We start from the raw sequence: 25,445 nt of genomic DNA, 5'->3' as shown, positions 1-25,445 counted from the left end.
TTTTGGAATCCGAAACACGTGCTTGTTTGTGATATCAGTTTAAAAATACGTCTATTGTTATATAAAATATATTGTGCAAAACGATCACAAAAGTATCTTTATAAAACTGTGAACTGATTGAAGATATTTTTCTATTGTACATTATCTCACTCTAGTTCAACCAAATATAAACCTCAAGAGGTCAAAACCCATGTCTTCAGAAATTAATATGGACCAAGAATTGTTCAAGTCACAGAGTTGATTTAGAATCTTCAGAGAGAGAGAGAGATCAAACCCAGTTAGCCCCTGCAGTTGGAAATATAAGAAAAGAATACGTCCATATTTAAAGGATAACTACAAAATAATTGTCTAACGTAGAGTTTGTATTCATTTTGTTGTTTTAATTTTGAGACATATCTACTATGAATATATTGTATTACTTTTGGTAAATGCTGAAATAAGCTCTGATATTGTGGTGATCTGCTGATTTTCAAAGCTAAAAGAGAGTTGTTGTGGGGGTACAGGAGAGATCCAGTCAGGGACATAGTCTCAGAATAAGGGGCCGCCCATTTAAAACTGAGATGAGGAGATATCTCTTCTGAGGGTTGTAAATCTATGGAATTCTCTGCCCCAGAGAGCTGTGGAGGCTGGGTTATTAAATATATTTAAGGCGGAGATAGACAGATTTTTGAGCGATAAGGGAATAAAGGGTTATGGGAGCAGGCAGGGAAGTGGAGCTGAGTCCATGATCAGGTCAGCCATGATCTTATTAAATGGCAGAGCAGACTCGAGGGGCCAGGTGGCCTACTCATGTTCCTATTTCTTATGTTCTTAAGGAATTTGCAGAAAGATTTTCTGTTCTTCATCCTGGGCTCACTATCACAAACTTAGCTCGATATTAGGGTCAGTGAAGATTCTCTTGAGACCGTAAGGAGTTAGGACTCATCTGTGAGAGTAATCTAAAATGAAGAACCCAGTATTTGAAGGTATCAAATTAGAAGGGTCAGAAAAGACACAAAAATGTCATGCCAGCTGTGAGAAATTTCTGCAATATGATGAGAATTTGAGCACCTAATTGCATTAGTTTTACACAAATAAAAACAAAAACATGCTAATAACATCAGCAGGTCAGGCAGCAAGTGTGCAGAGAGAAAGGGAGGAATAATGTTTCAGGTGCATGACCCTTTGTCAGAAACATCAACTCTACCACCTTCTCTACAGATGCTACCTAACCTGCTCAGTGTTTCCTGCATTTTCTGTTTTCGTTGCAAATTTCTAGCAGTATTTTGCTTTTAGTTTTACACACCAGTTCAGTAATTTAAAAAAAAAAAGCAACTCCAACGATCCAATTACAGATTCTTTCTAAATCTATAAAGCGCTTTACTGCTATCTCTTTTTTTGGCTTTTAAAAAAAAAAAGGTTTTGGATTTTAGAATTCCAGATTAGAGATCTCCAGGGATCAGTATTGTGCTTTTATTTGCCACCCAAACACCAGTAGACATTATGGGGTTTCTGCAGGCTTGCTAACTTCTGAACCTTTGAAGTTTGAATCACTTGAGATACAGAAGAAATTTGCTAAAGGCAGTAAAGTGTACAGGTACTTGCTAGTTGGCCAGTGTTGTTTTGGCATGATTGGGTAGCACAAAATTGCAACATATTGCAATGCTGATTTGATGTATGTTTGGTCACTCATGTGCTAAGTCCTTGATAACGACACTCATTTAGGGAAGGAAAATCAAAGTAAATAATTTACATGTGGTTCTGGTATTTCTAGTTTCCAGTTGAGGAGCAGTATTAACAAAAGTTCTTTTAGAGACCAAAAAGAAAGACTTGCATTTATATATAGCACCTTTCATGACCTCAGGACATCCCAAAGCGCTTTACAGCCGATGAGGTACTTTTTTTTTAATGAAGTGCAGTCACTGTTGTAATGTAGGAAGATGGCTTTATTCATTTATGAAAAGTAATTGTGTATCAAAAAACTTAATTATGACATTTTAGATGTTGGCCTTGGCTCAGTGGTAGCTTTCACTTCTGAGTTAGGAGGTATTAGGTTTTGGCCTCACTCCAGAGACTTGAGTGCATAATCTGTGCAGAAACTTGCAGTACAGTCAGAAGTGTCACATTTTGGATGAGACATTACATAGGTCCTGTGTGTCTCCTCGGGTGAACGTAAAGATCCCATACAAGTATTCAAAGAAGAGCGGGGTAATTCTCCCAGTGTCCTGACCAATATTTGGACATTATCTCATTACTCTATCTGTTGTGCAAATTGCTGCCAATTTTCTTTCCATTACAACAGTGACACTATTTCAAAAAGTACTTCATTGGCTGTGAAGTACTTGGAGATGTGCTGAGAATGTGAAAAGAACTATATAAATGTCTACCTTTCCTTGCTATCCTCTTATCTTTTCTTTCCTTTGCTTGGTCTTTTGCTCTTTCTCCACCTTTCTTTCCACCTTTTCCTTTTTTTTTCCTTTCCACCTTTCTTTCTCTCTTCCACCATTCTTTCTTCCCTGATCATTTTAACAGCCATTTTGAAATCATGGATGAACTGGAATTGTAAAAGCAATTTGCTGTTAATCGCTCTCTCTGTTTTGGATCTAGGAAGCATGATTTCCAATTAAAAGGCCAGACAAATGATCAGTTACCAGTATTGCTAACTAGGTGTCTCCCTCAGACTTCCTGGTTGTCATAGAAAAGGTGGTGTATGGAGTATAAGAACATAAGAAATGGGAGCAGGAGTAGGCCACATGGCCCCTCGAGCCTGCTCCGTCATTTAATGCGATCATGGCTCATCGATCTTGGACTCGGGTCCACTTCCATGCCTGCTCCCCACAATCCCTTATTCCCTTATCAGTTAAGAAACTGTCTATCTCTGTCTTAAATTTATCAACTGACCCAGCTTTCACAGCTCTCTGAGGCAGCGAATTCCACAGATTTGCAACCGTCTGAGAAGAAATTCCTCCTCATCTCAGTTTTAAACGGGCAGCCCCTTATTCTAAGATTATGCCCCCTACTTCTAGTCTACCCTATCAGTGGAAACATCCTCTCTGCATCCACCTTGTCAAGCTCCCTCATTATCTTGTATGTTTCGATAAGATCACCTCTCATACTTCTGAATTCCAATGAGTAAAGGCCCAACATACTCAACCTTTCCTCATAAGTCAACCCCCTCATCTCAGGAATCAACCTAGTGAACCTTCACTAAACTGCCTCCAAAACAAGTATATCCTTTCGTAAATATGGATACCAAAACTGCACGCAGTATTCCAGGTGTAGCATCACCAATACCCTGTATAACTGTAGCAAGACATCCTTGCTTTTATATTCCATCCCCTTTGCAATAAAGGCCAAGATTCCATTGGTTTTCCTGATCATTTGTTGTACCTGCATACTAACCTTTCGTGTTTCACGCACCACGATTCCCAGGTCCTTCTGTACTGCAGCACTTTGCAATTTGTCTCCATTTAAATAATAACTTGATCTTCGATTTTTTTTTTTTCTGCCAAAGTGCATAACCTCACACTTTACAACATTATACTTCATCTGCCAAATTTTTGCCCACTCACTTAGCCTGTCTATGTCCTTTTGCAGATTTTTTGTGTCCCCCTCACACACTGCTTTTCCTCCCATCTTTGTATCGTCAGCAAACTTGGCTACGTTACACTCAGTCCCTTCATCCAAGTCGTTAATATAAATTGTAAATGGTTGGGGTCCCAGCACCGAACATTGTGGCACCCCACTCGTTATGAATTGCCAACCTGAGAATGAATCATTTATCCCAACTCTCTGTTTTCTATTTGTTAGCCAATCCTCTATCCATGCTAATATATTACCCCCAACCCTGTGAACTTTTTTCTCGTGCAGTAACCTTTTATGTGGCACCTTGTCAAATACACCACATCCACTGGTTCCCCTTTATCCACCCTGTTTGTTACATCCTCAAAGAATTCCAGCAAATTTGTCAAACATGACTTCCCCTTCATAAATCCATGCTGACTCTGCCTAACTGAATTATGCTTTTCCAAATGTCCTACTACTTTATTAATTGACTCCAACATTTTCCCAATCACAGATGTTAGGCTAACTGGTCTATAGTACTTCCTTTTTGTCTGCCTCCTTTTTTAAATAGGGGCGTTACATTTGCAGTTTTCCAATCTGCTGGGACCTCCCCAGAATCCAGGGAATTTTGGTAAATTACAACCAATGCATCCACTATCCCTGCCACTACTTCTCTTAAGACCCGAGGATGCAAGCCATCAGGTCCAGGGGATTTATCCACCTTTAGTCCCATTATCTTACTGAGTACCACCTCCTTAGTGATTGCGATTGTGTTAAGTTCCTCCCCACCTATTGCCCCTTGACTATCCACTGCTGGGATATTTTTAGTGTCCTCTACCGTAAAGACTGATACAAAATATTTGTTCAGAGTTTCTGCCATCTCCATGTTCCCCATTACTAATTCCCCGGTCTCATCCTCTAAGGGACCAACGTTTACTTTGGCCACTCTTTTCCTTTTTATAGACCCGTAGAAACTGTAGCGATCAGTTTTTATATTTCGTGTTAGTTTACTTTCTATGGGTTCAATTTTCCCCAAAGCTTTTTTTTGGCGTACTTGAAGAGTTACGTCCCTTTTTTGTGGGGCCCAAGTACGCCCCCAAAAAGTTCTAAGTTTCCCTGTTGGATGATTTCTTTTTGGCATGGCCTAACCTGTCCTTTAGTTTTGGGGAGGGGGGAAGCCTTGATCAGTGCCAAAAAGATCGGGATGCCATGGTAACCAGAGACACAATGCGAACTGAGGCTGCAAAGTGAAACACACAGCCAGCTCCCACATTGCATCAATTCAAAAAACACATTAAAATATATTGCAGCAACTTGCCTCCAATGATTAAAGCTGGTCCGCTCCACCGCCCGACATCCCAGGCCAGCTGGCCTCCTCCTGGTCCGCCCCCCCCTTCCCTGGCGCCACCCCCCCCCCCCCCCCGCCCCCCCATCTGTCTCTCTCTCTCTCTCTCTCTCTTACTCTCTCTCTGTCTCTCTCTTACTCTCTCTCTGTCTCTCTCTTACTCTCTCTCTGTCTCTCTCTTACTCTCTCTCTGTCTCTCTCTTACTCTCTCTCTGTCTCTCTCTTACTCTCTCTCTGTCTGTCTCTTTCTCTCTCTGTCTGTCTCTTTCTCTCTCTGTCTGTCTCTTTCTCTCTCTGTCTGTCTCTTTCTCTCTCTGTCTGTCTCTTTCTCTCTCTGTCTGTCTCTTTCTCTCTCTGTCTCTTTCTCTCTCTGTCTGTCTCTTTCTCTGTCTGTCTCTTTCTCTGTCTGTCTCTTTCTCTGTCTGTCTCTTTCTCTGTCTGTCTCTTTCTCTGTCTGTCTCTTTCTCTGTCTGTCTCTTTCTCTGTCTGTCTCTTTCTCTGTCTGTCTCTTTCTCTGTCTGTCTCTTTCTCTCTCTGTCTCTTTCTCTCTCTGTCTCTTTCTCTCTCTGTCTCTCTTTCTCTCTCTGTCTCTCTCTCTCTATTTATGAGAGACTGGCTGGTAGAATGGGAGGACATGTGGTCGATGAAATTTAACTCAGAAAAGTGCAAAATGTTACATTTTCGTAGGAAATGGTACAATTCTAAAGGGGGTGCATGAACAGACTTGGGGGTTTATGTGCACAAATCGTTGAAGGTGATGATTGGCCCTTCTGCCGCTGGAAACAGTTTCTTCTTCTTTACTCCATCCAACCCTTCATGACTTTGTACACCTCTATTCAATCTCTCCTTAACCTCTGCTCTAAGAACAGCCCCGGCTTCGTAGTCTCTCCATGTAACTCAAGTCCCACAATTGTCATCCTGACTTGTCTGGTTCAGGCTTTAGCTGTGATCATGGAAAAAAATGCACTGACTTATTTTTCTTCTGAGCAGTAATAACTGCTTGAATTTTTTAAAGTATATTTGTGTGGTATTTTTTGCGCTGAAAATGTTGAAAACATAATGCATCTATTCAAAATTTCTTTCTGCTAGCATTGTGTCATTGCTGAATCAGAAGCAGGCACTGGAGGAACTGAGACAGAGTGTGCAGCAGATGAAGTGTACCGAGGCTAAACTCTCTGCACAGAAAGATCTGTTGGATCAAAAGGTCAAAGAGAATGATGGGAAGGAACCACCTCCAGTACTAGCCTACGAAGACGATGCAAGATCTATTACTTCAATGGTAGGCCTAAATAAAGTATGCATAGTGATTGAAACAAAAGATAAGCTTAAATAAAATTCAAAGAAAACATCAGATTTCTAAGTTTCATGATAAACTATCATAGACTCTTAAAGTGCACTGCCTTTGATTAATAAGATGACTTCAGTCTGTTTGTTCGGTCTATCAAATATTCTTGAGGGCCAGTATATTTCAATAAATTTGAATTGGACATGATAACTGATCCCTACAATTTCGAAGGGCAGTGTAAATGTGGATTAACTGACCCATCAGATTGTTGCTTGAAAAATAAATGTCATGGAGAAGTAAAAAGCTGCATTATTTGGAAATCGGCTTTCAAAGAGCTGTGGTGCCTATTTTTTAAACTGCATAATTGGAACTGTATTAAATTATGTCTATATTCTGAATCTTTTATGCAGCATTTTAAAGCTTCTAATTCAATGTGAATTATAAAATGACTTGGGAGATGATAAACCTAATGCTAATTGTCCATAAACGTACACATTTAATTTTTCATAGTTTGGCCTCGTGATTTGTCGGTACGTATCGTTCCCAGTCCGCTGTCTGGTTCCCCATGTCCTGACTCAATTTCCTGAGCCACCACCACCATCCCAAGGGAATGTGTCCCTTGTACTTCAAGTATACACGCTTGCCCTTGGTCACCCCAACCCATGTGGCTGTGATCTTCAGTCTGGGAAACGGTACGGAAGCCTCCCCATAAGTGAACCCGGAGTGGCTGGAGTATTTAGTCGAATTCGACCCCAGCCACCCTGGCCACCTTCCCTCATGGAAGTCGGCTGCCATCCCGTCCGTGTCCCCAGTCCTACCCCCCTGTGTTGTGGTGGGTCCGTTCCCCCCAGTACATCCATAGAGGAAGGATAACTCTGTGTCCCCCCCTCCTTCTGTACCCTGTTCCGGCCAAGCTCCAAAGAACGATTACCAGGGTTGTCTCCATCTTTCTCTCGGCTTCCTGTGAAGATACAAAGAAGCAACAACCTTTCTGTGAGAGGGTATACCTCCACAGGTCTGGCTTCAGCAAAACACATTCTGTAAAAACATGAAACTGAGAAGGAAACTATATGCACTACCACCCGTCTCTGGGTGGCCACGCTAGGTCTCTCCGACCCTGGGCCTTTTACGGCTCCTCGCCGGTGTGTAAGGAGGCGACCACGGCGCGCTTGGCCGTGGGATCCTGCTACTCCTCCTAACCACTCTGGTTCCTCACCCTCCCAAACTATGGGAGGAAGACCCGCATCCACCATGCTGTTTACAGTGCCTTGGTGCTTCTTTCTGTTTCTCGCTCTTTCTCCCCGGGTTAAACAACTTGCACTGGTTCACATGGAACCACTTTGTGTGCTTCGGAAGCTTAACCGCATACACCATGGGACTGGTCTTATCTACGATACTGTAGGGTCCCATGTACAAAGGCTCAAACGTGCCCATCCGAGCGTAATTGTGGACCATGACCTGATCCCCTACCTTCCACTCGTGGGTTCTCTGGGGCTTGAGCAGCAACCGATTGCTCCAGTGATGCTTCCCCATGTTGCTGGCAGCTTGCCAATTAATCTGTTTCAAGTGCTTGAACAGATTCTTAATAAACTTGTCCCGGTTTACCTCTCTCACCTGCCCCGCTGTGAGAACCGGCGGCAGAACATGGGTGGGCGTGCGTGTGACCCTACCAGTCATGAACTCATGCGGGGAATAACTTGTGCTTCTGGAGAGGCTGGCTTAGACCCCCACTGGGACAAACGGCAGGACCTCACCTACTTTTTCGGGGACTGTCGTGTTTCCTTCCGCAGCCTTTCTTTGATGGTCCGATTTAAGTCTCTCCACAACCCCCGATGACTGTGGGTTGTGAACCACATGCCATTTCCGTTCTATCCCAAGCACTTTCAAGGTAGCCTGCATGACCTGCCCCGTGAAGTGGCTCCCCTAGTCGGACTCCGCGATCTGCGGCAGTCCCCACCTAGAGAACACTTCTCTCACCAAGATCCTTGTCGTCACCAATGCCGTGGCTGATTGGCAAGGGAAAGCTTCAACTCACTTCGAGAAAACGTCCACTAGGACCAAACAGTACTTGTAACCCCCCTTTTGCGGTGGGCAATGGCCCAATGTAATCGCTCTGTACCGACTGCCCTTCTACCCTTCTCGTGTGTCCCTTGGGAACCTTTTTTTTCTGGGGTTCGGAGTTGTTTGCTGTGCATACCAGACAGCCGCGGACATCCTCCCTCAGTTGCGGCCTGTTCTACCCTCTGCCAGGTAGTCTCCGGCCCTGGGTGTCCCGCTCCTGGGCCCTTGTGGGCTATCTGGAGCAATTCCCTCTGGTGCTGTTCTGGACCACCCACTGATCTCCCCTGAAAAGCAATCTCTCCTTTAAAGTAATGCCCGCTACCCTGAACGGACCTTCGACCTTTTCTCCCCTAGCCAACTGCTCCAGGATAACATTGAGGATGGGATCCTGTGCCTGGACTTTCCTCAAGTCCGGGGCCAACACTATCCCGACACTCATTTGTGTTCTCTCTTTGTCCTGCATCGCTGCTACTGGGCTGGACCCGTATGGGTCTCAAAACTCTCCTGTTTTGGCTCCCTCCTTGGCTAACTCATCAGCCTTTTGGTTGCCTTCCCCTCTGGGCTCTATCTTGGAATGGGCCTTTACTTTATGATTGTATGGCTTCCCTGGGTTCCCGTGGCCTCTAAGATCCTTTGCAACAGTGGTTTGGTTGCTAAGGGCTCCCCATCTGCGGATGTGAAACCGCGACGAGACCAGATGGCCAAGTATTCAGTGCTCGAATTGCAGGTGAACATGGAATCCGAGCAGGTGGTGTATGGGGTCGGGAACTCGTCGGCGTGGGTAACGATGTACACCACTGCCGACAGTTCGGCGTGCCGAGTGCTCGGGAGTTTAATGGCCCTTGCAATGCCTGCCGTCGGGTCATAAATCCCATACCCGGTGAAACGCTCCCCTGCTACCAAACTGGATCCGTCGACATATATTTCGCGGTCCGTGGAGTGTAACCCGACCCGAAATCCTATGTCTACATCCCATACTCCCTTTGCCGAACACTTAGGAGCCACCCCTGCATAGATCATGTTAGCGGCCAGCTTGGGCTCGCACAGGCCTTGCACTCTCAGGTTCATCTGTGAGAGCAGTAAAGTCCACCGAGCAATGCGAACACTGCTCACTGTGCCGTCCTTTATTGTCCCATCTAGCAACATCTGAGTGGGGGTATGGTGGGTCAGTAGAATGATCTGGGATGACCCCGTGAAGCGCTGGGAGTGCTTCACGGCCAAATGCATGGCAAGGAAATGCCTCTTGCAATTGGAGTACTCCTGTTCTACATCTCTGAGGAGTACGCCACGGGTCACAACTTGCTGTGCTGTTTCTGGAGCAGCACCGTGCTCAAGCTGTCCCCGCTGGCTGCTACTTCTAAAAGGAAGTCCTCCCACAATTAATCGCGGGTGCCATCTGCAGGTCTCCCTTCAGATGATTGAACGCTGCTGTGCAGTCCTCATCCCACTCCCATCCAACTCCCTTGCGGAGGAACCGAAAGAGCGGGGCTGCTGTGGCGGCGTAATCTTCTATGAAGTCCCTGCAGTAACCCGTGAACCCCAGAAAGGATTTTACCCCCGTCACGATCATGGGGGCTGGTAACTCCTGTACTGCCTTTCGCTTGGCCCCACCTCTGGCCCTCTCCCCAGCTCGCGCAGTCAGCCCGAGGAATTTTACTTCCTTCTGACCTATCTGTGCTTTCTTGGGATTGACCTTGAACCTGGTGTCCTTCAACAGCTCCAGCAGCTCGGCCAGCAGCCGACCATGTTCCTCCCCCTCGTTGGAGAACAAAAGCAGGTCATCTACATACTGCACCAACTGCTGAGGCCTGCTGAAACCCTTTAAACTGTTGGCCATACACTGGTGAAAAATGGAGGGGCTGTTGCGGAAACCCTGGGGAAAGCACGTCCAGGTATACTGTTGCCCTTTAAATGTGAAGGCGAACTTGTACTGGTCCCCCCTTTTGAGGGGAATTGACCAGAAGCCGTTCGATATATCCAGCACCGTGAATGTGGCCGGAATGCTCCCTATCAGGTCGGCTACGGCTGCGACAGTGCAAGCTGGGATGTTCTTGTTGAGCACCCGGTTGTCCACGGTGACCCTCCATAACTGATCCGGTTTCCGAACCGGCCAAAGTAGAGAGTTAACCTGTGTGGCTATGGGCCTGAACACCTCCTGGGCTACCAGGGATCCCAGTGCTATCTCTGAGTTGGCCTCTGCCTCCCTTGGGAAATTATTCTGTTTCTGCAGCCGGGACATAGGGTCTCCTTGTACCCTGACTTCTACCCCCCGTCACCCTATCGCAGTCGTGTTTGTGTGTGGCGAACGATGCGAGATTGTCCCGCACGTAAGCTTGGTACTCGACCGGGGTAGTATTGACCAATTGCTCTAGGTCGTAACTGTTATGGATGCAACCCTATGTAACCAGTATTCTACTGCCACCAGAGGGCTTATCTGTTGGAGCCCCAAGGGATCCCAGCATCCCTCTAGAGCACTGTATATAAGCAGGCCCCCCATGCTGTACCAGCACTCTGGAGTTAGAATAAAGAAACTAAGGTCACACTTACTCACGTCTACAGTACTCAGTTACATTACTTTATTCGAAACATAACAGTAAATACCCTTCGGCTTCATCATACACACTGTGTCTTTACCCTTCCTTTTCTCCAAGATAACCACTACCTCCCTCTTCTTCTCTGTACACACTGCCCCCCAAAGTCAGTGGTTCCTGAAATCCACTATGACTCTATGGGCTAGCAAAAAATCTGCCCCTCGGACTCCTGACCCCAGCTGCTCCCATTTCAGCAGGACGTCCTTCCATTTTGCATGGAGTGATCCTAAATCGATGGCTCGCGGCCTGGAGATCGACCCCGTCTGCTCGTTCCCTGTGAATCCCACCAGACTGTGTGGAATCTTGCTCGTCAAAAGTGAGGTAATCGGATTACTTGCGTGAATCACCGTGCTGGAAGCTCCGGTGTCCAACAAATACTTCCCGACTACCTTCTCCACCCCCAGCTTCACACAAGGTCTCTTCCACTCATCATAAATGAGCGGATATAGGTACTCGGGGTGCTGGATTTACCGGATCCGTCGGGACTTCTCTGCTCACTGCAGCGTCTACCCTTCCCTGCTCTGGCATGAAAACTGTTCGAAGTGCGGCCTCCAGAAAATTTAATTGTTCGGTGTTTGGCCCCTTTGCCTCTTCAGGTTTTGCCACGGGCGTCGGAGGATCCTCTTTCCCTTGCCCCTTCCTGAGGGCTGGGCAGTCTTTCCTCCAGTGGCCCGGTTTCCCACACCCGAAACACTTCTCGCCCTTCCTGGTGCCATTCCCTTTTTCTACCCCCACTGGGCTTCATCTCGTGAACCTTCCCTTCAACTGGTTTGACCTCCTCCTCCACGCTGGCCTTGAATGCCAGACTCGGGTGACGGAGCACATTGGCCTCCGTGTTCTGGTGATCCTTGGGGTCAAACCAGTTCTCGGACTTTGTCCTAATGTGGGGCAAACTCTTTGACACTAGGGTCTTGAGCCAATAGTTCCTTGGCTCCCCCTGCAACTGCGCCCGGTCCAGCATTTCATTACAGGCTTTATTATAGACCAGCAGAGCCGGTCTGCAAAAGCCTGGTGCTTCCCCAGCCAGTTGCAGCGTCCTTTCCACGCTGGAGAATGGACTACCTTGGGTGTGACCCATGGCACTTAGGGTTTCCTCCTTTAAGCCCTCTACGGTTCCCTGCCCCCTTTTGCTTTCAGCAGATAGGGCCTGGTGCATCTTCCCCTCCAGGGAAAATAATAGCAGCTTTTGAACCTCTGCTTCGTTACACCCATTAATCCCTCCCACCTGTTCCACCTCCATGAAGTGGACCGATGGGTCTCCTTCGTTTGTAAGCTTGGGCACCCGTGAAATCATATTTTGCGGCTGCGGGGTTGTGAATGGAACCACAAAATCGCTTTGCAGCGTTCCCTGACCTTGGGCATCTACGGGCACACCGTATTTCTGCTGCCATACGGGACACATGGGTCCTGGCGCCTTTGGTGGAGATCATGCATCCCTGTCCGGCTCCCAGTCCACCCATGCTACCCCCGGGGCCATTGGGCAGACCATTTCTTTGGCTTTGGATAGAGCGTGGGTCAAACTTTGGATTTTCTCTTGGCAGGGCCTGTGATTCTCACTCTCAAAACTTTTACTGGTGGCTCACCCTATACGCTGTCTTAATATCCTTCAGTTGTCCTTCAGCCCGTCTACTCTACCCACTAGACGAGCGATCTCCCGTACGACCTGCTCATTGAGCTTGGCCTCTGTTACCTGACACTGCAGGTACTCCCTGGTGTCATGGGAGGTTTCCTCCTGAGTGCGCCTCTCCTGCCATTCCTCGTGCAGCTCCTCTAAATGCCTCGTTCCTACCACGGGCCTTGCAGCTGACTGCTCCTCGGACTCCTTGAGCTCTGTCTTAAGCCGACCAACCTGCTCCCTAAGCAGTTGGACTTGCTTCTGCAGACACAGGAGCCAGATGGCCTTTTCTTTTGCTTTTCTATGCTCCTTACTCCCCTTACACAGAGGCTGTGATCTTTGTCATGTATTTCACCATCTTGCAATGGCAATAGTTATGGAACTGTAACTCATGCACACTGTACCTGTACCCTTGAAATGCACACCCTGACCATGGGGTGAGCTTGCGGGAGACACTCCTCACCTGGGTTTCCAGGTATAAAAGGGGAGGTCCCACCCAGGGTCAGCACTCCTTGGTCCTGGGAATCAAGTGAAGGTCACAGAGTGACAGTGTCTGATATATACATAGAAACATAGAAAATAGGTGCAGGAGTAGGCCATTCAGCCCTTCTAGCCTGCACCGCCATTCAATGAGTTCATGGCTGAACATGCACTTCAGTACCCCCTTCCTGCTTTCTCGCCATACCCCTTGATCCCCTGAGTAGTAAGGACTTCATCTAACTCCCTTTTGAACATATTTAGTGAATTGGCCTCAACTACTTTCTGTGGTAGAGAATTCCACAGGTTCACCACTCTCTGGCTTTTGGAGGAGTTGGCTAGCTGAGATGAATTGGAAATAGGGGGGATGTGCACGCCATTTCATCCGTGGAGCGAAGTTCAAGCTCGCTGGTATTGCAAAAATTCGAGTCACTCTTTCAACCCGGTATCAGAACGTTCAAGGGCACTAAAGTAGTGATACGCATCACTCTGAACGCCAGACCAGTGCACCACAAAACCAGAGCGGTGCCGTACGTGATGCGTGCGAAAATTGAAAGTGAACTGGACAGACTGCTCAGAGAGGGCCTAATTTCGGCTGTTGAATTCAGCGACTGGGCAAGTCCCATCATTCCCGTCCTCAAAGCAGATGGCTTGGTTAGGATTTGTGGCGACTACAAATCCACCATCAACCGAGTGTCGCTGCAAGACCAATACCTGCTTCCGAGAGCGGAGGACCTCTTTGCCACGCTGGCAGGTGGAAAGCTGTTCACGAAGCTGGACCTCACTTCGGCCGACATGACTCAGGAACTGCCGGAAGATTCCAAGCTTCTGACCACAAAGGATGCACAAAGGATTATTTGTCTACAACAGGTGCCCGTTTGGCATTCGTTCGGCAGCGGCTATCTTTCAGCGAAACATTGAAACCTTGTTCAAGTCCATCCCTGGAACGGTCGTATTCCATGACGACATCCTTATAATGGGTCGAGACACCGAGGAACACCTCCGCAACCTGGAGGAGGTGCTGCGCCGATTGCGGCTGAAAAAGGCCAAGTGCGTGTTTTGGCCCCAGATGTCGAGTTCCTGGGCAAGAGGGTTGTCGCAGACGGGATCCGGCCCGCTGAATCAAAAACTGAGGCGATTCGCCGGATGCCCAGGCCCGGCAACACATCGGAGTTGCGATCATTCCTGGGACTTTTGAAATATTTGGGAACTTTCTGCCGAACTTAAGCACATTGTTGGAGCCGCTACACGTGCTCCTCTGTAAAGGGTGTGAATGGTTTTGGGGGGATTGTCAAGAACTGGCTTTCAATAAGGCGAGGAACCTGCTGTGTTCCAACAAACTGTTGACTTTGTATGACCCCTTTTTAAAAAAAAAACTGGTTTTAACATGCGATGTGTCATCTGATGGGGTTGGGTGTGTGTTGCAGCAGGGTAACGATGATGGCCGACTCCAACCGGTGGCTTACGCCTCCAGGTCGCTCTCCCAGGCAGAGCGTGGATACGGCATGGTCGAGAAGGAGGCACTCGTGTGTGTGTGTGTGTGTGTGTGTGTGTGTGTGTGTGTGTGTGTGTGTATACGGTGTGAAAAAGATGCACCAGTACATTTTCGGTAGACTGTTCGACCACAAGCCGTTAACATCCCTGTTGTCCGACAGCAAGGCTGTCAACGCTAACGCGTTGGCTCGCATACAGCGATGGGCCCTCACGCTGGCTGCATATGGCTACACCATACGGCACCGGCCAGGCACCGAAAATTGCGCTGACGCACTCAGCAGGCTCTCTGGCCACCACCGAGGGGGCGTCTGAGCAGAGCGCCGAGATGGTCATGGCCGTTGAGGCTTTTGACATTGCAGGCTCCCCCATCACAGCCCGACAGATCAAACTCTGGACCAATAGGGACCCCCTCCTATCCATGATAAAGAAATGCGTCCTGACTGGGAATTGGGCGCCCGCACACAGGGCGTGCCCCGAGGAAGTCAGGCCGTTTCAGAGACGGATGGATGAACTCTCCATCCAAGCCGACTGCCTGTTATGGGGCAGCCGGGTAGTCATGCCCCAGTAAGGAAGGGAAGCGTTCATCAGGGAACTCCACAGCGAGCACCCTGGCATCGTGTTAATGAAGGCCATTGCCCGGTCACATGTATGGTGGCCAGGGATTGACTCAGATCTGGAACACTGGGTTCGCAAGTGCACGACGTGTGCTCAGCTGGGCAATGCCCACAGGGAGGCCCCACTCAGCCCGTGGCCCTGGCCCACCAGGCCATGGTCACGCATTCACATAGACTATGCGGGCCCGTTCATGGGGAAAATGTTCCTGATTGTTGTCGATGCATACTTGAAGTGGATCGAGTGATTCATATTGAACTCGTGCACGACATCCATCACTGTGGAGAGTCTGCGTACGTTTTTTGCGACCCACGGCTTGCCGGACATCCTGGTCAGTGACAATGGCCCGTGTCTTACCAGCCATGAATTCCAGGAGTTTATGTCGGGCAGTGGGATCAAGCACGTCCGGACAGCGCCGTTCAAGCCGACTTCCAGTGGCCAGGCAGAACGGGCAGTCCAAGTCGTAAAGCAGGGCATGCTACGTATCCAAGGACCCTCCCTTCAGTACCGCCTATCGCACCACCTGCTGGCCTACAGGTCCCGGCCGCACTCGCTCACGGGAGTCCCGCCAACGGAACTCCTTATGAAACGCACGCTCAAGACGTGGCTGTCCCTCATTCACCCAGACCTGTCAGACATTGTTGAGGACAAGCACCAGTCCCAAACCGAGCTCCATGATCGAGGCTCAAGGGGGAGGTGTATAGAAATAGATGACCCTGTATTTGTTCTTAATCATGCTTTGGAACCCAAATGGCTTGAGGGTACTGTGATCGGCAAAGAAGGAAACAGGGTCATGGTGGTCAGACTAAACAATGGGCAGATATGCCGCAAACACTTGGACCAAGCAAAGACAAGGTTCAGCATAGACACGGAGGAACCTGAAGAAGAGCATGATGAGATAGCACCCACACCACTGCCAGCGTACGAGCAACAAAGGCAGCTCTCAGCATGCACAGTCCCTGCGGCCAGGCCGGAATCACCTCAAGTGACAGAGACGTGTGCTGAGGCTCAGCCACCAGAGCCACAACTGCGGCGCTCCACGAGAGTGTCGACCACCCGATAGACTTAACCTCTGAAACTAAAAAACTTAAGTGGGGAGGTGATGTCATGTCTTTCACCATCTTGCAATGACAATAGTTATGTAACTGTAACTCATGCACACTATACCTGTACCCTTGAAATGCACACCCTGACCACAGGGAGTGAGCTTGCGGGAGACACTCCTCGCCTGGGTTTCCAGGTATAAAAGGAGAGGTCCCACCCTGGGTCAGCACTCCTTGGTCCTGGGAATAAAGTGAAGGTCACAGAGTGACAGTGTCTGATATATACATAGAAACATAGAAAATAGGTGCAGGAGTAGGCCATTCAATGAGTTCATGGCTCAACATGCACTTCAGTACCCCCTTCCTGCTTTCTCGCCATACCCCTTGATCCCCTGAGTAGTAAGGACTTCATCTAACTCCCTTTTGAATATATTTAGTGAATTGGCCTCAACTACTTTCTGTGGTAGAGAATTCCACAGGTTCACCACTCTCTGGGTGAAGAAGTTTCTCCTCATCTCGGTCCTAAATGGCTTACCCCTTATCCTTAGACTGTGACCCCTGGTTCTGGACTTCCCCAACATTGGGAACATTCTTCCTGCATCTAATCTGTCTAAACCCATCAGAATTTTAAACGTTTCTATGAGGTCCCCTCTCATTCTTCTGAACTCCAGTGAATACAAGCCCAATTGATCCATTCTTTCTTGATAGGTCAGTCCCACCATCCTGGGAATCAGTCTGGTGAATCTTCGCTGCACTCCCTCAATAGCAAGAATGTCCTTCCTCATGTTAGGAGACCAAAACTGTACACAATACTCCAGGTGTGGCCTCACCAAGGCCCTGTACAACTGTAGCAACACCTCCCTGCCCGTGTACTCAAATCCCCTCGCTATGAAGGCCAACATGCCATTTGCTTTCTTAACCGCCTGCTGTACCTGCATGCCAACCTTCAATGACTGATGTACCATGACACCCAGGTCTCGTTGCACCTCCCCTTTTCCTAATCTGTCACCATTCAGAAAATACTCTGTCTCTCTGTTTTTACCACCAAAGTGGATAACCTCACATTTATCCACATTATACTTCATCTGCCATGCATTTGCCCACTCATCTAACCTATCCAAGTCACTCTGCAGCCTCATAGCATCCTCCTCGCAGCTCACGCTGCCACCCAACTTAGTGTCATCCGCAAATTTGGAGATACTACATTTAATCCCCTCATCTAAATCATTAATGTACAATGTAAACTGCTGGGGCCCCAGCACAGAACCTTGCGGTACCCCACTAGTCACTGCCTGCCATTCTGAAAAGTACCCATTTACTCCTACTCTTTGCTTCCTGTCTGACAACCAGTTCTCAATCCACGTCAGCACACTACCCCCAATCCCATGTGCTTTAACTTTGCACATTAATCTCTTGTGTGGGACCTTGTCGAAAGCCTTCTGAAAGTCCAAATATACCACATCAACTGGTTCTCCCTTGTCCACTTTACTGGAAACAGCCTCAAAAAATTCCAGAAGGTTTGTCAAGCATGATTTCCCTTTCACAAATCCATGCTGACTTGGACCTATCATGTCACCATTTTCCAAATGCACTGCTATGACATCCTTAATAATTGATTCCATCATTTTACCCACTACTGAGGTCAGGCTGACCGGTCTATAATTCCCTGTTTTCTCTCTCCCTCCTTTTTTAAAAAGTGGGGTTACATTGGCTACCCTCCACTCGATAGGAACTGATCCAGAGTCAATGGAATGTTGGAAAATGACTGTCAATGCATCCACTATTTCCAAGGCCACCTCCTTAAGTACTCTGGGATGCAGTCCATCAGGCCCTGGGGATTTATCGGCCTTCAATCCCATCAATTTCCCCAACACAATTTCCCGATTAATAAAGATTTCCCTCAGTTCCTCCTCCTTACTAGACCCTCTGACCCCTTTTATATCCGGAAGGTTGTTTGTGTCCTCCTTAGTGAATACCGAACCAAAGTACTTGTTCAATTGGTCTGCCATTTCTTTGTTCCCAGTTATGACTTCCCCTGATTCTGACTGCAGGGGACCTACGTTTGTCTTTACTAACCTTTTTCTCTTTACATACCTATAGAAACTTTTGCAATCCGCCTTAATGTTCCCTGCAAGCTTCTTCTCGTACTCCATTTTCCCTGCCCTAATCAAACCCTTTGTCCTCCTCTGCTGAGTTCTAAATTTCTCCCAGTCCCTGGGTTCGCTGCTATTTCTGGCCAATTTGTATGCCACTTCCTTGGCTTTAATACTATCCCTGATTTCCCTTGATAGCCACGGTTGAGGCACCTTCCCTTTTTTATTTTTACGCCAGACAGGAATGTACAATTGTTGTCGTTCATCCATGCGGTGTCTCAATGCCTGCCATTGCCCATCCACAGTCAACCCCTTAAGTATCATTCGCCAATCTATCCTAGCCAATTCACGCCTCATACCTTCAAAGTTGCCCTTTAAGTTCTGGACCATGGTCTCTGAATTAACTGTTTCATTCTCCATCCTAATGCAGAATTCTACCATATTATGGTCACTCTTCCCCAAGGGGCCTCACACAATGAGATTGCTAATTAATCCTCTCTCATTACACAACACCCAGTCTAAGATGGCCTCCCCCCTAGTTGGTTCCTCGACATATTGGTCTAGAAAACCATCCCTTATGCACTCCAGGAAATCCTCCTCCACTGTATTGCTTCCAGTTTGGCTCGCCCAATCTATGTGCATATTAAAGTCACCCATTATAACTGCTGCACCTTTATTGCATGCACCCCTAATTTCCTGTTTGATACCCTCCCCAACATCACTACTACTATTTGGAGGTCTGTACACAACTCCCACTAACGTTTTTTGCCCTTTAGTGTTCTGCAGCTCTACCCATATAGATTCCACATCATCCAAGCTAATGTCCTTCCTAACTATTGCATTAATCTCCTCTTTAACCAGCAATGCTACCCCACCTCCTTTTCCTTTTATTCTATCCTTCCTGAATGTTGAATACCCCTGGATGTTGAGTTCCCAGCCCTGATCATCCTGGAGCCACGTCTCCGTAATCCCAATCACATCATATTTGTTAACATCTATTTGCACAGTTAATTCATCCACCTTATTGCGGATACTCCTTGCATTAAGACACAAAGCCTTCAGGCTTGTTTTTTTAAACACCCTTTGTCCTTTTAGAATTTTGCTGTACAGTGGCCCTTTTTGTTCTTTGCCTTGGATTTCTCTGCCCTCCACTTTTACTCATCTCCTTTCTGTCTTTTGCTTTTGCCTCCTTTTTGTCTCCCTCTGTCTCCCTGCATTGGTTCCCATCCCCCTGCCATATTAGTTTAACTCCTCCCCAACAGCACAAGCAAACACTCCCCCTAGGACATTGGTTCCGGTCCTGCCCAGGTGCAGACCGTCCGGTTTGTACTGGTCCCACCTCCCCCAGAACCGGTTCCAATGCCCCAGGAATTTGAATCCCTCCCTGCTGCACCACTGCTCAAGCCACGTATTCATCTGCGCTATCCTGCGATTCCTACTCTGACTAGCACGTGGCACTGGTAGCAATCCCGAGATTACTACTTTTGAGGTCCTACTTTTTAATTTAGCTCCTAGCTCCTTAAATTCGTTTCGTAGGACCTCATCCCTTTTTTTTTTTACCTATGTCGTTGGTACCAATGTGCACCACGACAACTGGCTGTTCTCCCTCCCTTTTCAGAATGTCCTGCACCCGCTCCGAGACATCCTTGACCCTTGCACCAGGGAGGCAACATACCATCCTGGAGTCTCGGTTGCGGCCGCAGAAACGCCTATCTATTCCCCTCACTATTGAATCCCCTATCACTATCGCTCTCCCACTCTTTTTCTTGCCCTTCTGTGCAACAGAGCCAGCCACGGTGCCATGAACTTGGCTGCTGCTGCCCTCCCCTGATGAGTCATCCCCCCCAACAGTACTTAAAGCGGTGTATCTGTTTTGCAGGGGGATGACCACAGGGGACCCCTGCACTACTCTTCCTGCTGGTCTTCCATTCCCTATCTGGCTGTGGACCCTTCTCCTGCGGTAAGACCAACTCGCTACACGTGCTATTCACGTCATTCTCAGCATCGTGGATGCTCCAGAGTGAATCCACCCTCAGCTTCAACTCCGCAACGCGGACCGTCAGGAGCTCGAGGCGGATACACTTCCCGCACACGTAATCATCAGGGACACCAGAAGTGCCCCTGAGTTCCCACATGGTACAAGAGGAGCATAACACCCGACCGAGCTCTCCTGCCATGACTTAACCCTTAGATACACTTAAATTGGCAACAACAATGTTAAAAGTTACTGACTAATATAAAAAGAAAAAGAAAAACTACTCACCAATCACCAGCCAATCACTTACCCCCTAGGCTGCGACGTCACCTTTCTGTTTCTTTCTACTTCTTTTTTGCCTTCTCTCCCAGCTGCAGCTGCACAGGTACGCCTTTTATAGGCCTCCTACCCCGGACTCGCGCCTCACCAACGAACTCCCGACGCCTCTCGCGGCCTTTTATAGGCCTCCGACCCCGGACTCATGCCTCACCAACGAACTCCCGACGCCTCTCGCGGCCTTTTATAGGCCTCCGACCCCGGACTCATGCCTCACCAACGAACTCCCGACGCCTCTCGCGGCCTTTTATCGGCCTCCGACCCCGGACTCACGCCTCACCAACGAACTCCCGACGCCTCTCGCGGCCTTTTATAGGCCTCCGACCCCGGACTCACGCCTCACCAACGAACTCCCGACGCCTCTCGCGGCCTTTTATAGGGCTCCGACCCCGGACTGACGCCTCACCAACATGCGTCGTGTGAGTTTGTAACAAGGTGCAGAGACACTACAATCTTAAAGATGCATGAGCAGGGATGATGCTCACCGATTCGTTGGCTTACTCGCTACTTCTCCTGATGAAAACGTGTCTCTTCTGGTTCCGTACTGGCTATAGTATCCAAGTCCCAGTCTCAAGATTAGCTTCACAGTTGAATAGCGAGGCTCTGGTTGCTCATTGGTGGTTTCTTCTCTCCGTCCCAGACGGAGTGCTCAGTCCTCGTAGAGATGAAGCAAGGGAGAGCGATGGCCATGCGGCCACCATTTATATCCGAAGTCTGTTTGCTGCTTCTGGCCAAATAAAGTTTTTCCTTGTTTCGAGGCTTCTGTCTTGAGTGGCCCATGTATATTCCAGTGGTGGCTGGTGATGGGTTTTCGCTTCCAACCAGTCTGGGGCTTAAAGGCTTTCTTTTGTTCTGGTTTCCCGCCTCTCGGGGTTATCTCATCCAGGTAATGGCTTGATCACTGACCAGTTTACATCTGATCTATCTGACGAGTTCACATTGCTGAACAATGGACCCATCTTTGCCCATTACCTGTGATGAGTTGCCTTCTCCTGGCCATTGTCGTTTGTCCCAGCCCACCCCCTGCCCATCAGATTTTGTGTACAACATGGAAAAATACCTGAGTCCCTCCCACAAAAGGCTGCCAGCTCTTTCTGCAGTGAGAAATATTAAAAACGCAATGTCCAGATAATGCCCAACAATCCTTGGGGAGCCGATGCTTTCATGACCCACAATTTGTAAACCATATGTCAATTTTTGTGCCTTTAATTTGATATTTCCTTTTTAACTCCCTTCTGCTTTTCTTAAGCTGTGCACCAACATTGCCAAGAAGTAGGCAGAAAGGCATTTTGTTCCCAAGCCACTGCCATAATTACTCTTGAGCTGTCAGCAGAAAGGTTTGTGAGAACAACCTGACCGTCTGCTCTTTACCCCCTCCCCCATGCGACCTCTCCCTTGTGCTGTGTATTGAAACCCTCCCTCTGTCTACTGCATCAATCTAATTTCTTTCCTTGGCAACAGTTTGCTGAAAACTGAGTATGAATAGTTAGAAGTTCCGTACTTGTTGATTACATTGCAATACTCATTTTCAGAAATTCACTCTGCACACTTATAGGCCACTTTACTGCATCTGCGAAGCGTGGCCAGTCAACTCGGCGGGGTGGGTGGGGAGGATGCCTGCGTTCTGCGCAGGAAAATCTGCACATGCACAGTGGAAAATGGTGATGTCCGCGCATGCATAGTAGCGCTGCGAGTTGGCAATCGGCCATTACAGATCGGGCACTGTTCTGAAAACAATAGTCAGCTCCTCCCATGAGGAAGGTTACTGAGGCACAGCACTGAACAGAGACAGATAAAGACTTTTAATAAGGAGAGGTCGGATGAAATGAGTTTTGTCTTTATCCTGCAATTCTTCCGCTGCCAAATGACATTAAGGTCAAATACATTATATAGCGTCGTTAATAAGGAACCTTTAAGTTTTACCTGACATTTTATTACTATAAGAAAAATTATTTTCTGGAACTAAGAAACCTATTAGTCTAAAAGTAATATGACAGGGATCTTGGGAGATTTGAAATTCAAATGCAATCTCTGAGTAATTACAAGTCAGGCCCAATGGAGTGGGTTTAAGTGCTTTCTATTTTTACATCCAATGGCTCCTGCCCCTAGCCCAGGCCGAGTGGCCTCCCAGTGCGTTCTCCTGCCTGCCAGTGAGTTCTGAGAGTTCTCCTGCGTGCGTTCTGTGATTCCCAGCCCGAGTGCAGAAAGGTGAATTGCAGTTTGATGCTGAAGGTAGGACTTTAATTTTTTATTATTTTAATTGTACAAAGGAAGGATGGTTTTGCAAATCTGTTCCCTGAGGCTTGGTTAGTTGAGGTCCAGGTCCCCTCCACTTCCCGCCCCTATCCCGGGCCGAATGGCCTCCGATGTGCTTACCTGCACCAATTTCTTTAACTCTCCGCAAGAGTTTTCTTAAATGGGCACATACACTGACCTGAGTAGAAATGGAGTAACTATTAGCTGATCAAAGTTGCCTAAATGACCAGAACTGGCATAGGTTGCTGCTGACTCCCCCTTTTGAGAAAAAAAAACTAACCTTAAAAAAAAAACATAACTAAGTGAGTTACGCTGGTGCATTTTGATTGGGGAAACGGAGGCCAGAAAAAAGCAGCCTACTCATTAAAAAAAAATGAAGCAACTCCTGGCCAAAATTGAGCCCATTATTTGGAATCTAATTTTAATTATACCAAACTCTTTCCAAAATTAGACTGCAGCGTAAAGTATCGACTTGCTCTTATAACATTCGTATTCTGAAGCACATCTTCAGATGTTGTTCAGTTAGGGCACCCTGCTCAAAATTAATCTAAAAGCAAGATAAAAGGCAGAAACAAAAACAGAAATTGATGGAAACGTTCAGCAGGTCAGGCAGCACCTGTGAAACGAACATATTGGTTCAAGTTTCAGGTTTAGAACTGGAAGTTAATACAGATGAACAAAATTTAAAAGGGATATGAACAGAGCATAGGGGAGAGTGAAATGCAATTAAAATGAGTAATAGCAGGGTTGAGAGATAATGGCTCAGGTTTTGCGGTGGTTAATGGCGGCGAAACTTAGTGTTTGTTGTTACTACTCCTCTGAAACTGACCGTAACATCAGGATTTAGCACACGTGCAGACAAACATGGAAACCCTTAAGTTCCGGTCAGTCATTCTCTGCTCCGCCACCGGCTGCGCTGTAGAACTTCCCATAGCCGGCAATCAATGAAATCAGTTCAATTGATGAAAACTTAAACTTTTCCGCTGCAATATCGCTGTTAAACACTCCATAAAAAGTCACATCTTGTTGAAATAGGTGCAACTAAGATATTAAGTGCATATTTACTGCTGAACAACTGTTCTGGCCCTGAAAAACGAATCTTGTATTTGTGAAATGTCAAAAATTATGATGAGCATTACTAGGTTTTAAAAATAAATATTTTAAACAAACTTTAAAAAAAAATAATATTTAAGCTTCTACCTTATCCCCAAGTGTAAGTCCCAATCTTTATTTTGGATTCTGTAATTTAAAAAAAAATGAAATAATCAGTGCTTTCTATTTCTTGGTTTGCAGTCTGTGAGGAGACTTCAATCTGATTGGTTGCTTTGGCAGCTTGATGATAGCACTGCTAATGTAGCTGGGGATCCCCTTTTTACAGTGTCACAATCAAATTAAGTTTGAGAAAGCTAAAGTTTTCACCATAGGATCACAAGAGCTTTGTGGGCAGCTTTCTAAAAGGTCAGCTGTGATCACTGTCAATTCTAGGCCATCGGTTATAAATCGCTGGAAGTGGGTGCTCATGATTTATGATCACATAGATTATTGTCTTCGTAATCACTCATGGGTAATCTCAAGACAATAATAGAAGATGTTGGTTAAAAGGATACTCCAAGATAACGTTTTTATAATAGTCTTATTCAAGAATTCACACAATAGTAACCTGGTGCATCAATTAAAGTTGAAGATGTCAATAATTAAAATAAAACATAGTTATCTCTGGGGCTTTTACTACTGCTCTGGAAACTATAATAAGGTAACTGCAGAGGCTGATCTTGGAATTTTCCTTTGCACTGAAATGTTGCAGAGCCATGTTCTGATCCTATTCTTGCTCTGTTAGTGTAGCTTACTGTGGGACTCTTGTAGCAGCAACCAGGTACTGTAGCATTAGTTCAGTCACTGAAAAAGTATAACGTGCTGGAACATATCACTGGTTAAGTCTTCAAGTGTAATCAGAGTTTTTCTCACCCCTGGGCTGTGCAAAGTATTAAAGCCATAGTAAATCACCACAGCAGTATGGGACAAATTGAGGTATCGGAAAGTGGTAAAAGTCATGTCATTTTGGACTATGCTTCTTCAGGCAGAATGGTCTACTTTCAAGCAGTAAAACTGCATTAAGTAAATTCCTAGCAGTAAAACTATTTTAAGTAAAATTAATAGAGCACAGTGAATAAATGGAAATGTTTGCAGTTTTATGCAGAGTAAATGTAGACTGATTGAGATCTCTGCTGTGAGCAAAAAGATGGCATGAATTTTATTGAACCCAACATATACAAAGCCTTCACTGTTTTATGATTTTTTTGGGGGGGGTTTACAATTAGAGTAATTTATTAACTTGATTTATCTGTCTACTTGTGAGAAGATTTTTGCTCACATAGCAGAGCTCCAGTCACTATTATACTCAATATGATAAATAGGTAAATCGAGGGACAATGGACAAGAGTCCAGAGGGGAAAGGCCGATTGGGCTGAAGGAAGCAGAGGGAGGTAGAGCAGAGTTAAAAATGGTGAGGAGGGGATGGAAAATTGAAAAATGCTGGAGTGGGACTTGAAACAGTAAGTACTCCAGACTGGAATGGGGCATGAATGTATGGGGGAATCAGAGAGTGATGGAGAAGGGAACAGGAGAATGTGACAGCAATGGGAAACAAGGGCAGGAGGGGAGCAAGCGGAGAGTGAAGGACTATTTTAAAATTAATATAATCTGTGCGCTCTATTTATTT

The 25,445-nt window shown here is 46.8% G+C and overlaps 1 protein-coding gene across 4 annotated transcripts in view; it reads left to right on the top strand.

Annotated features, from left to right (window-relative positions):
* Positions 1–25,445, top strand: part of fer (fer (fps/fes related) tyrosine kinase) — a 450,038-nt gene that overhangs the window by 149,279 nt on the left and 275,314 nt on the right. For all 4 annotated transcript variants that reach the window (XM_070884132.1, XM_070884127.1, XM_070884121.1 and 1 more), the window contains one exon: positions 5,978–6,167. In XM_070884132.1, the coding sequence (XP_070740233.1) occupies positions 5,978–6,167 (190 nt within the window). The remainder of the gene's footprint in view (positions 1–5,977; positions 6,168–25,445) is intronic.

The sequence above is a fragment of the Pristiophorus japonicus genome, chromosome 1 (genome assembly GCF_044704955.1).
Source record: "Pristiophorus japonicus isolate sPriJap1 chromosome 1, sPriJap1.hap1, whole genome shotgun sequence".
NCBI classification, from domain to species: Eukaryota; Metazoa; Chordata; class Chondrichthyes; family Pristiophoridae; genus Pristiophorus; species Pristiophorus japonicus.
The sequence above is the reverse complement of the archived record's forward strand: the minus strand, read 5'-3'. Positions and strand labels throughout refer to the sequence as shown.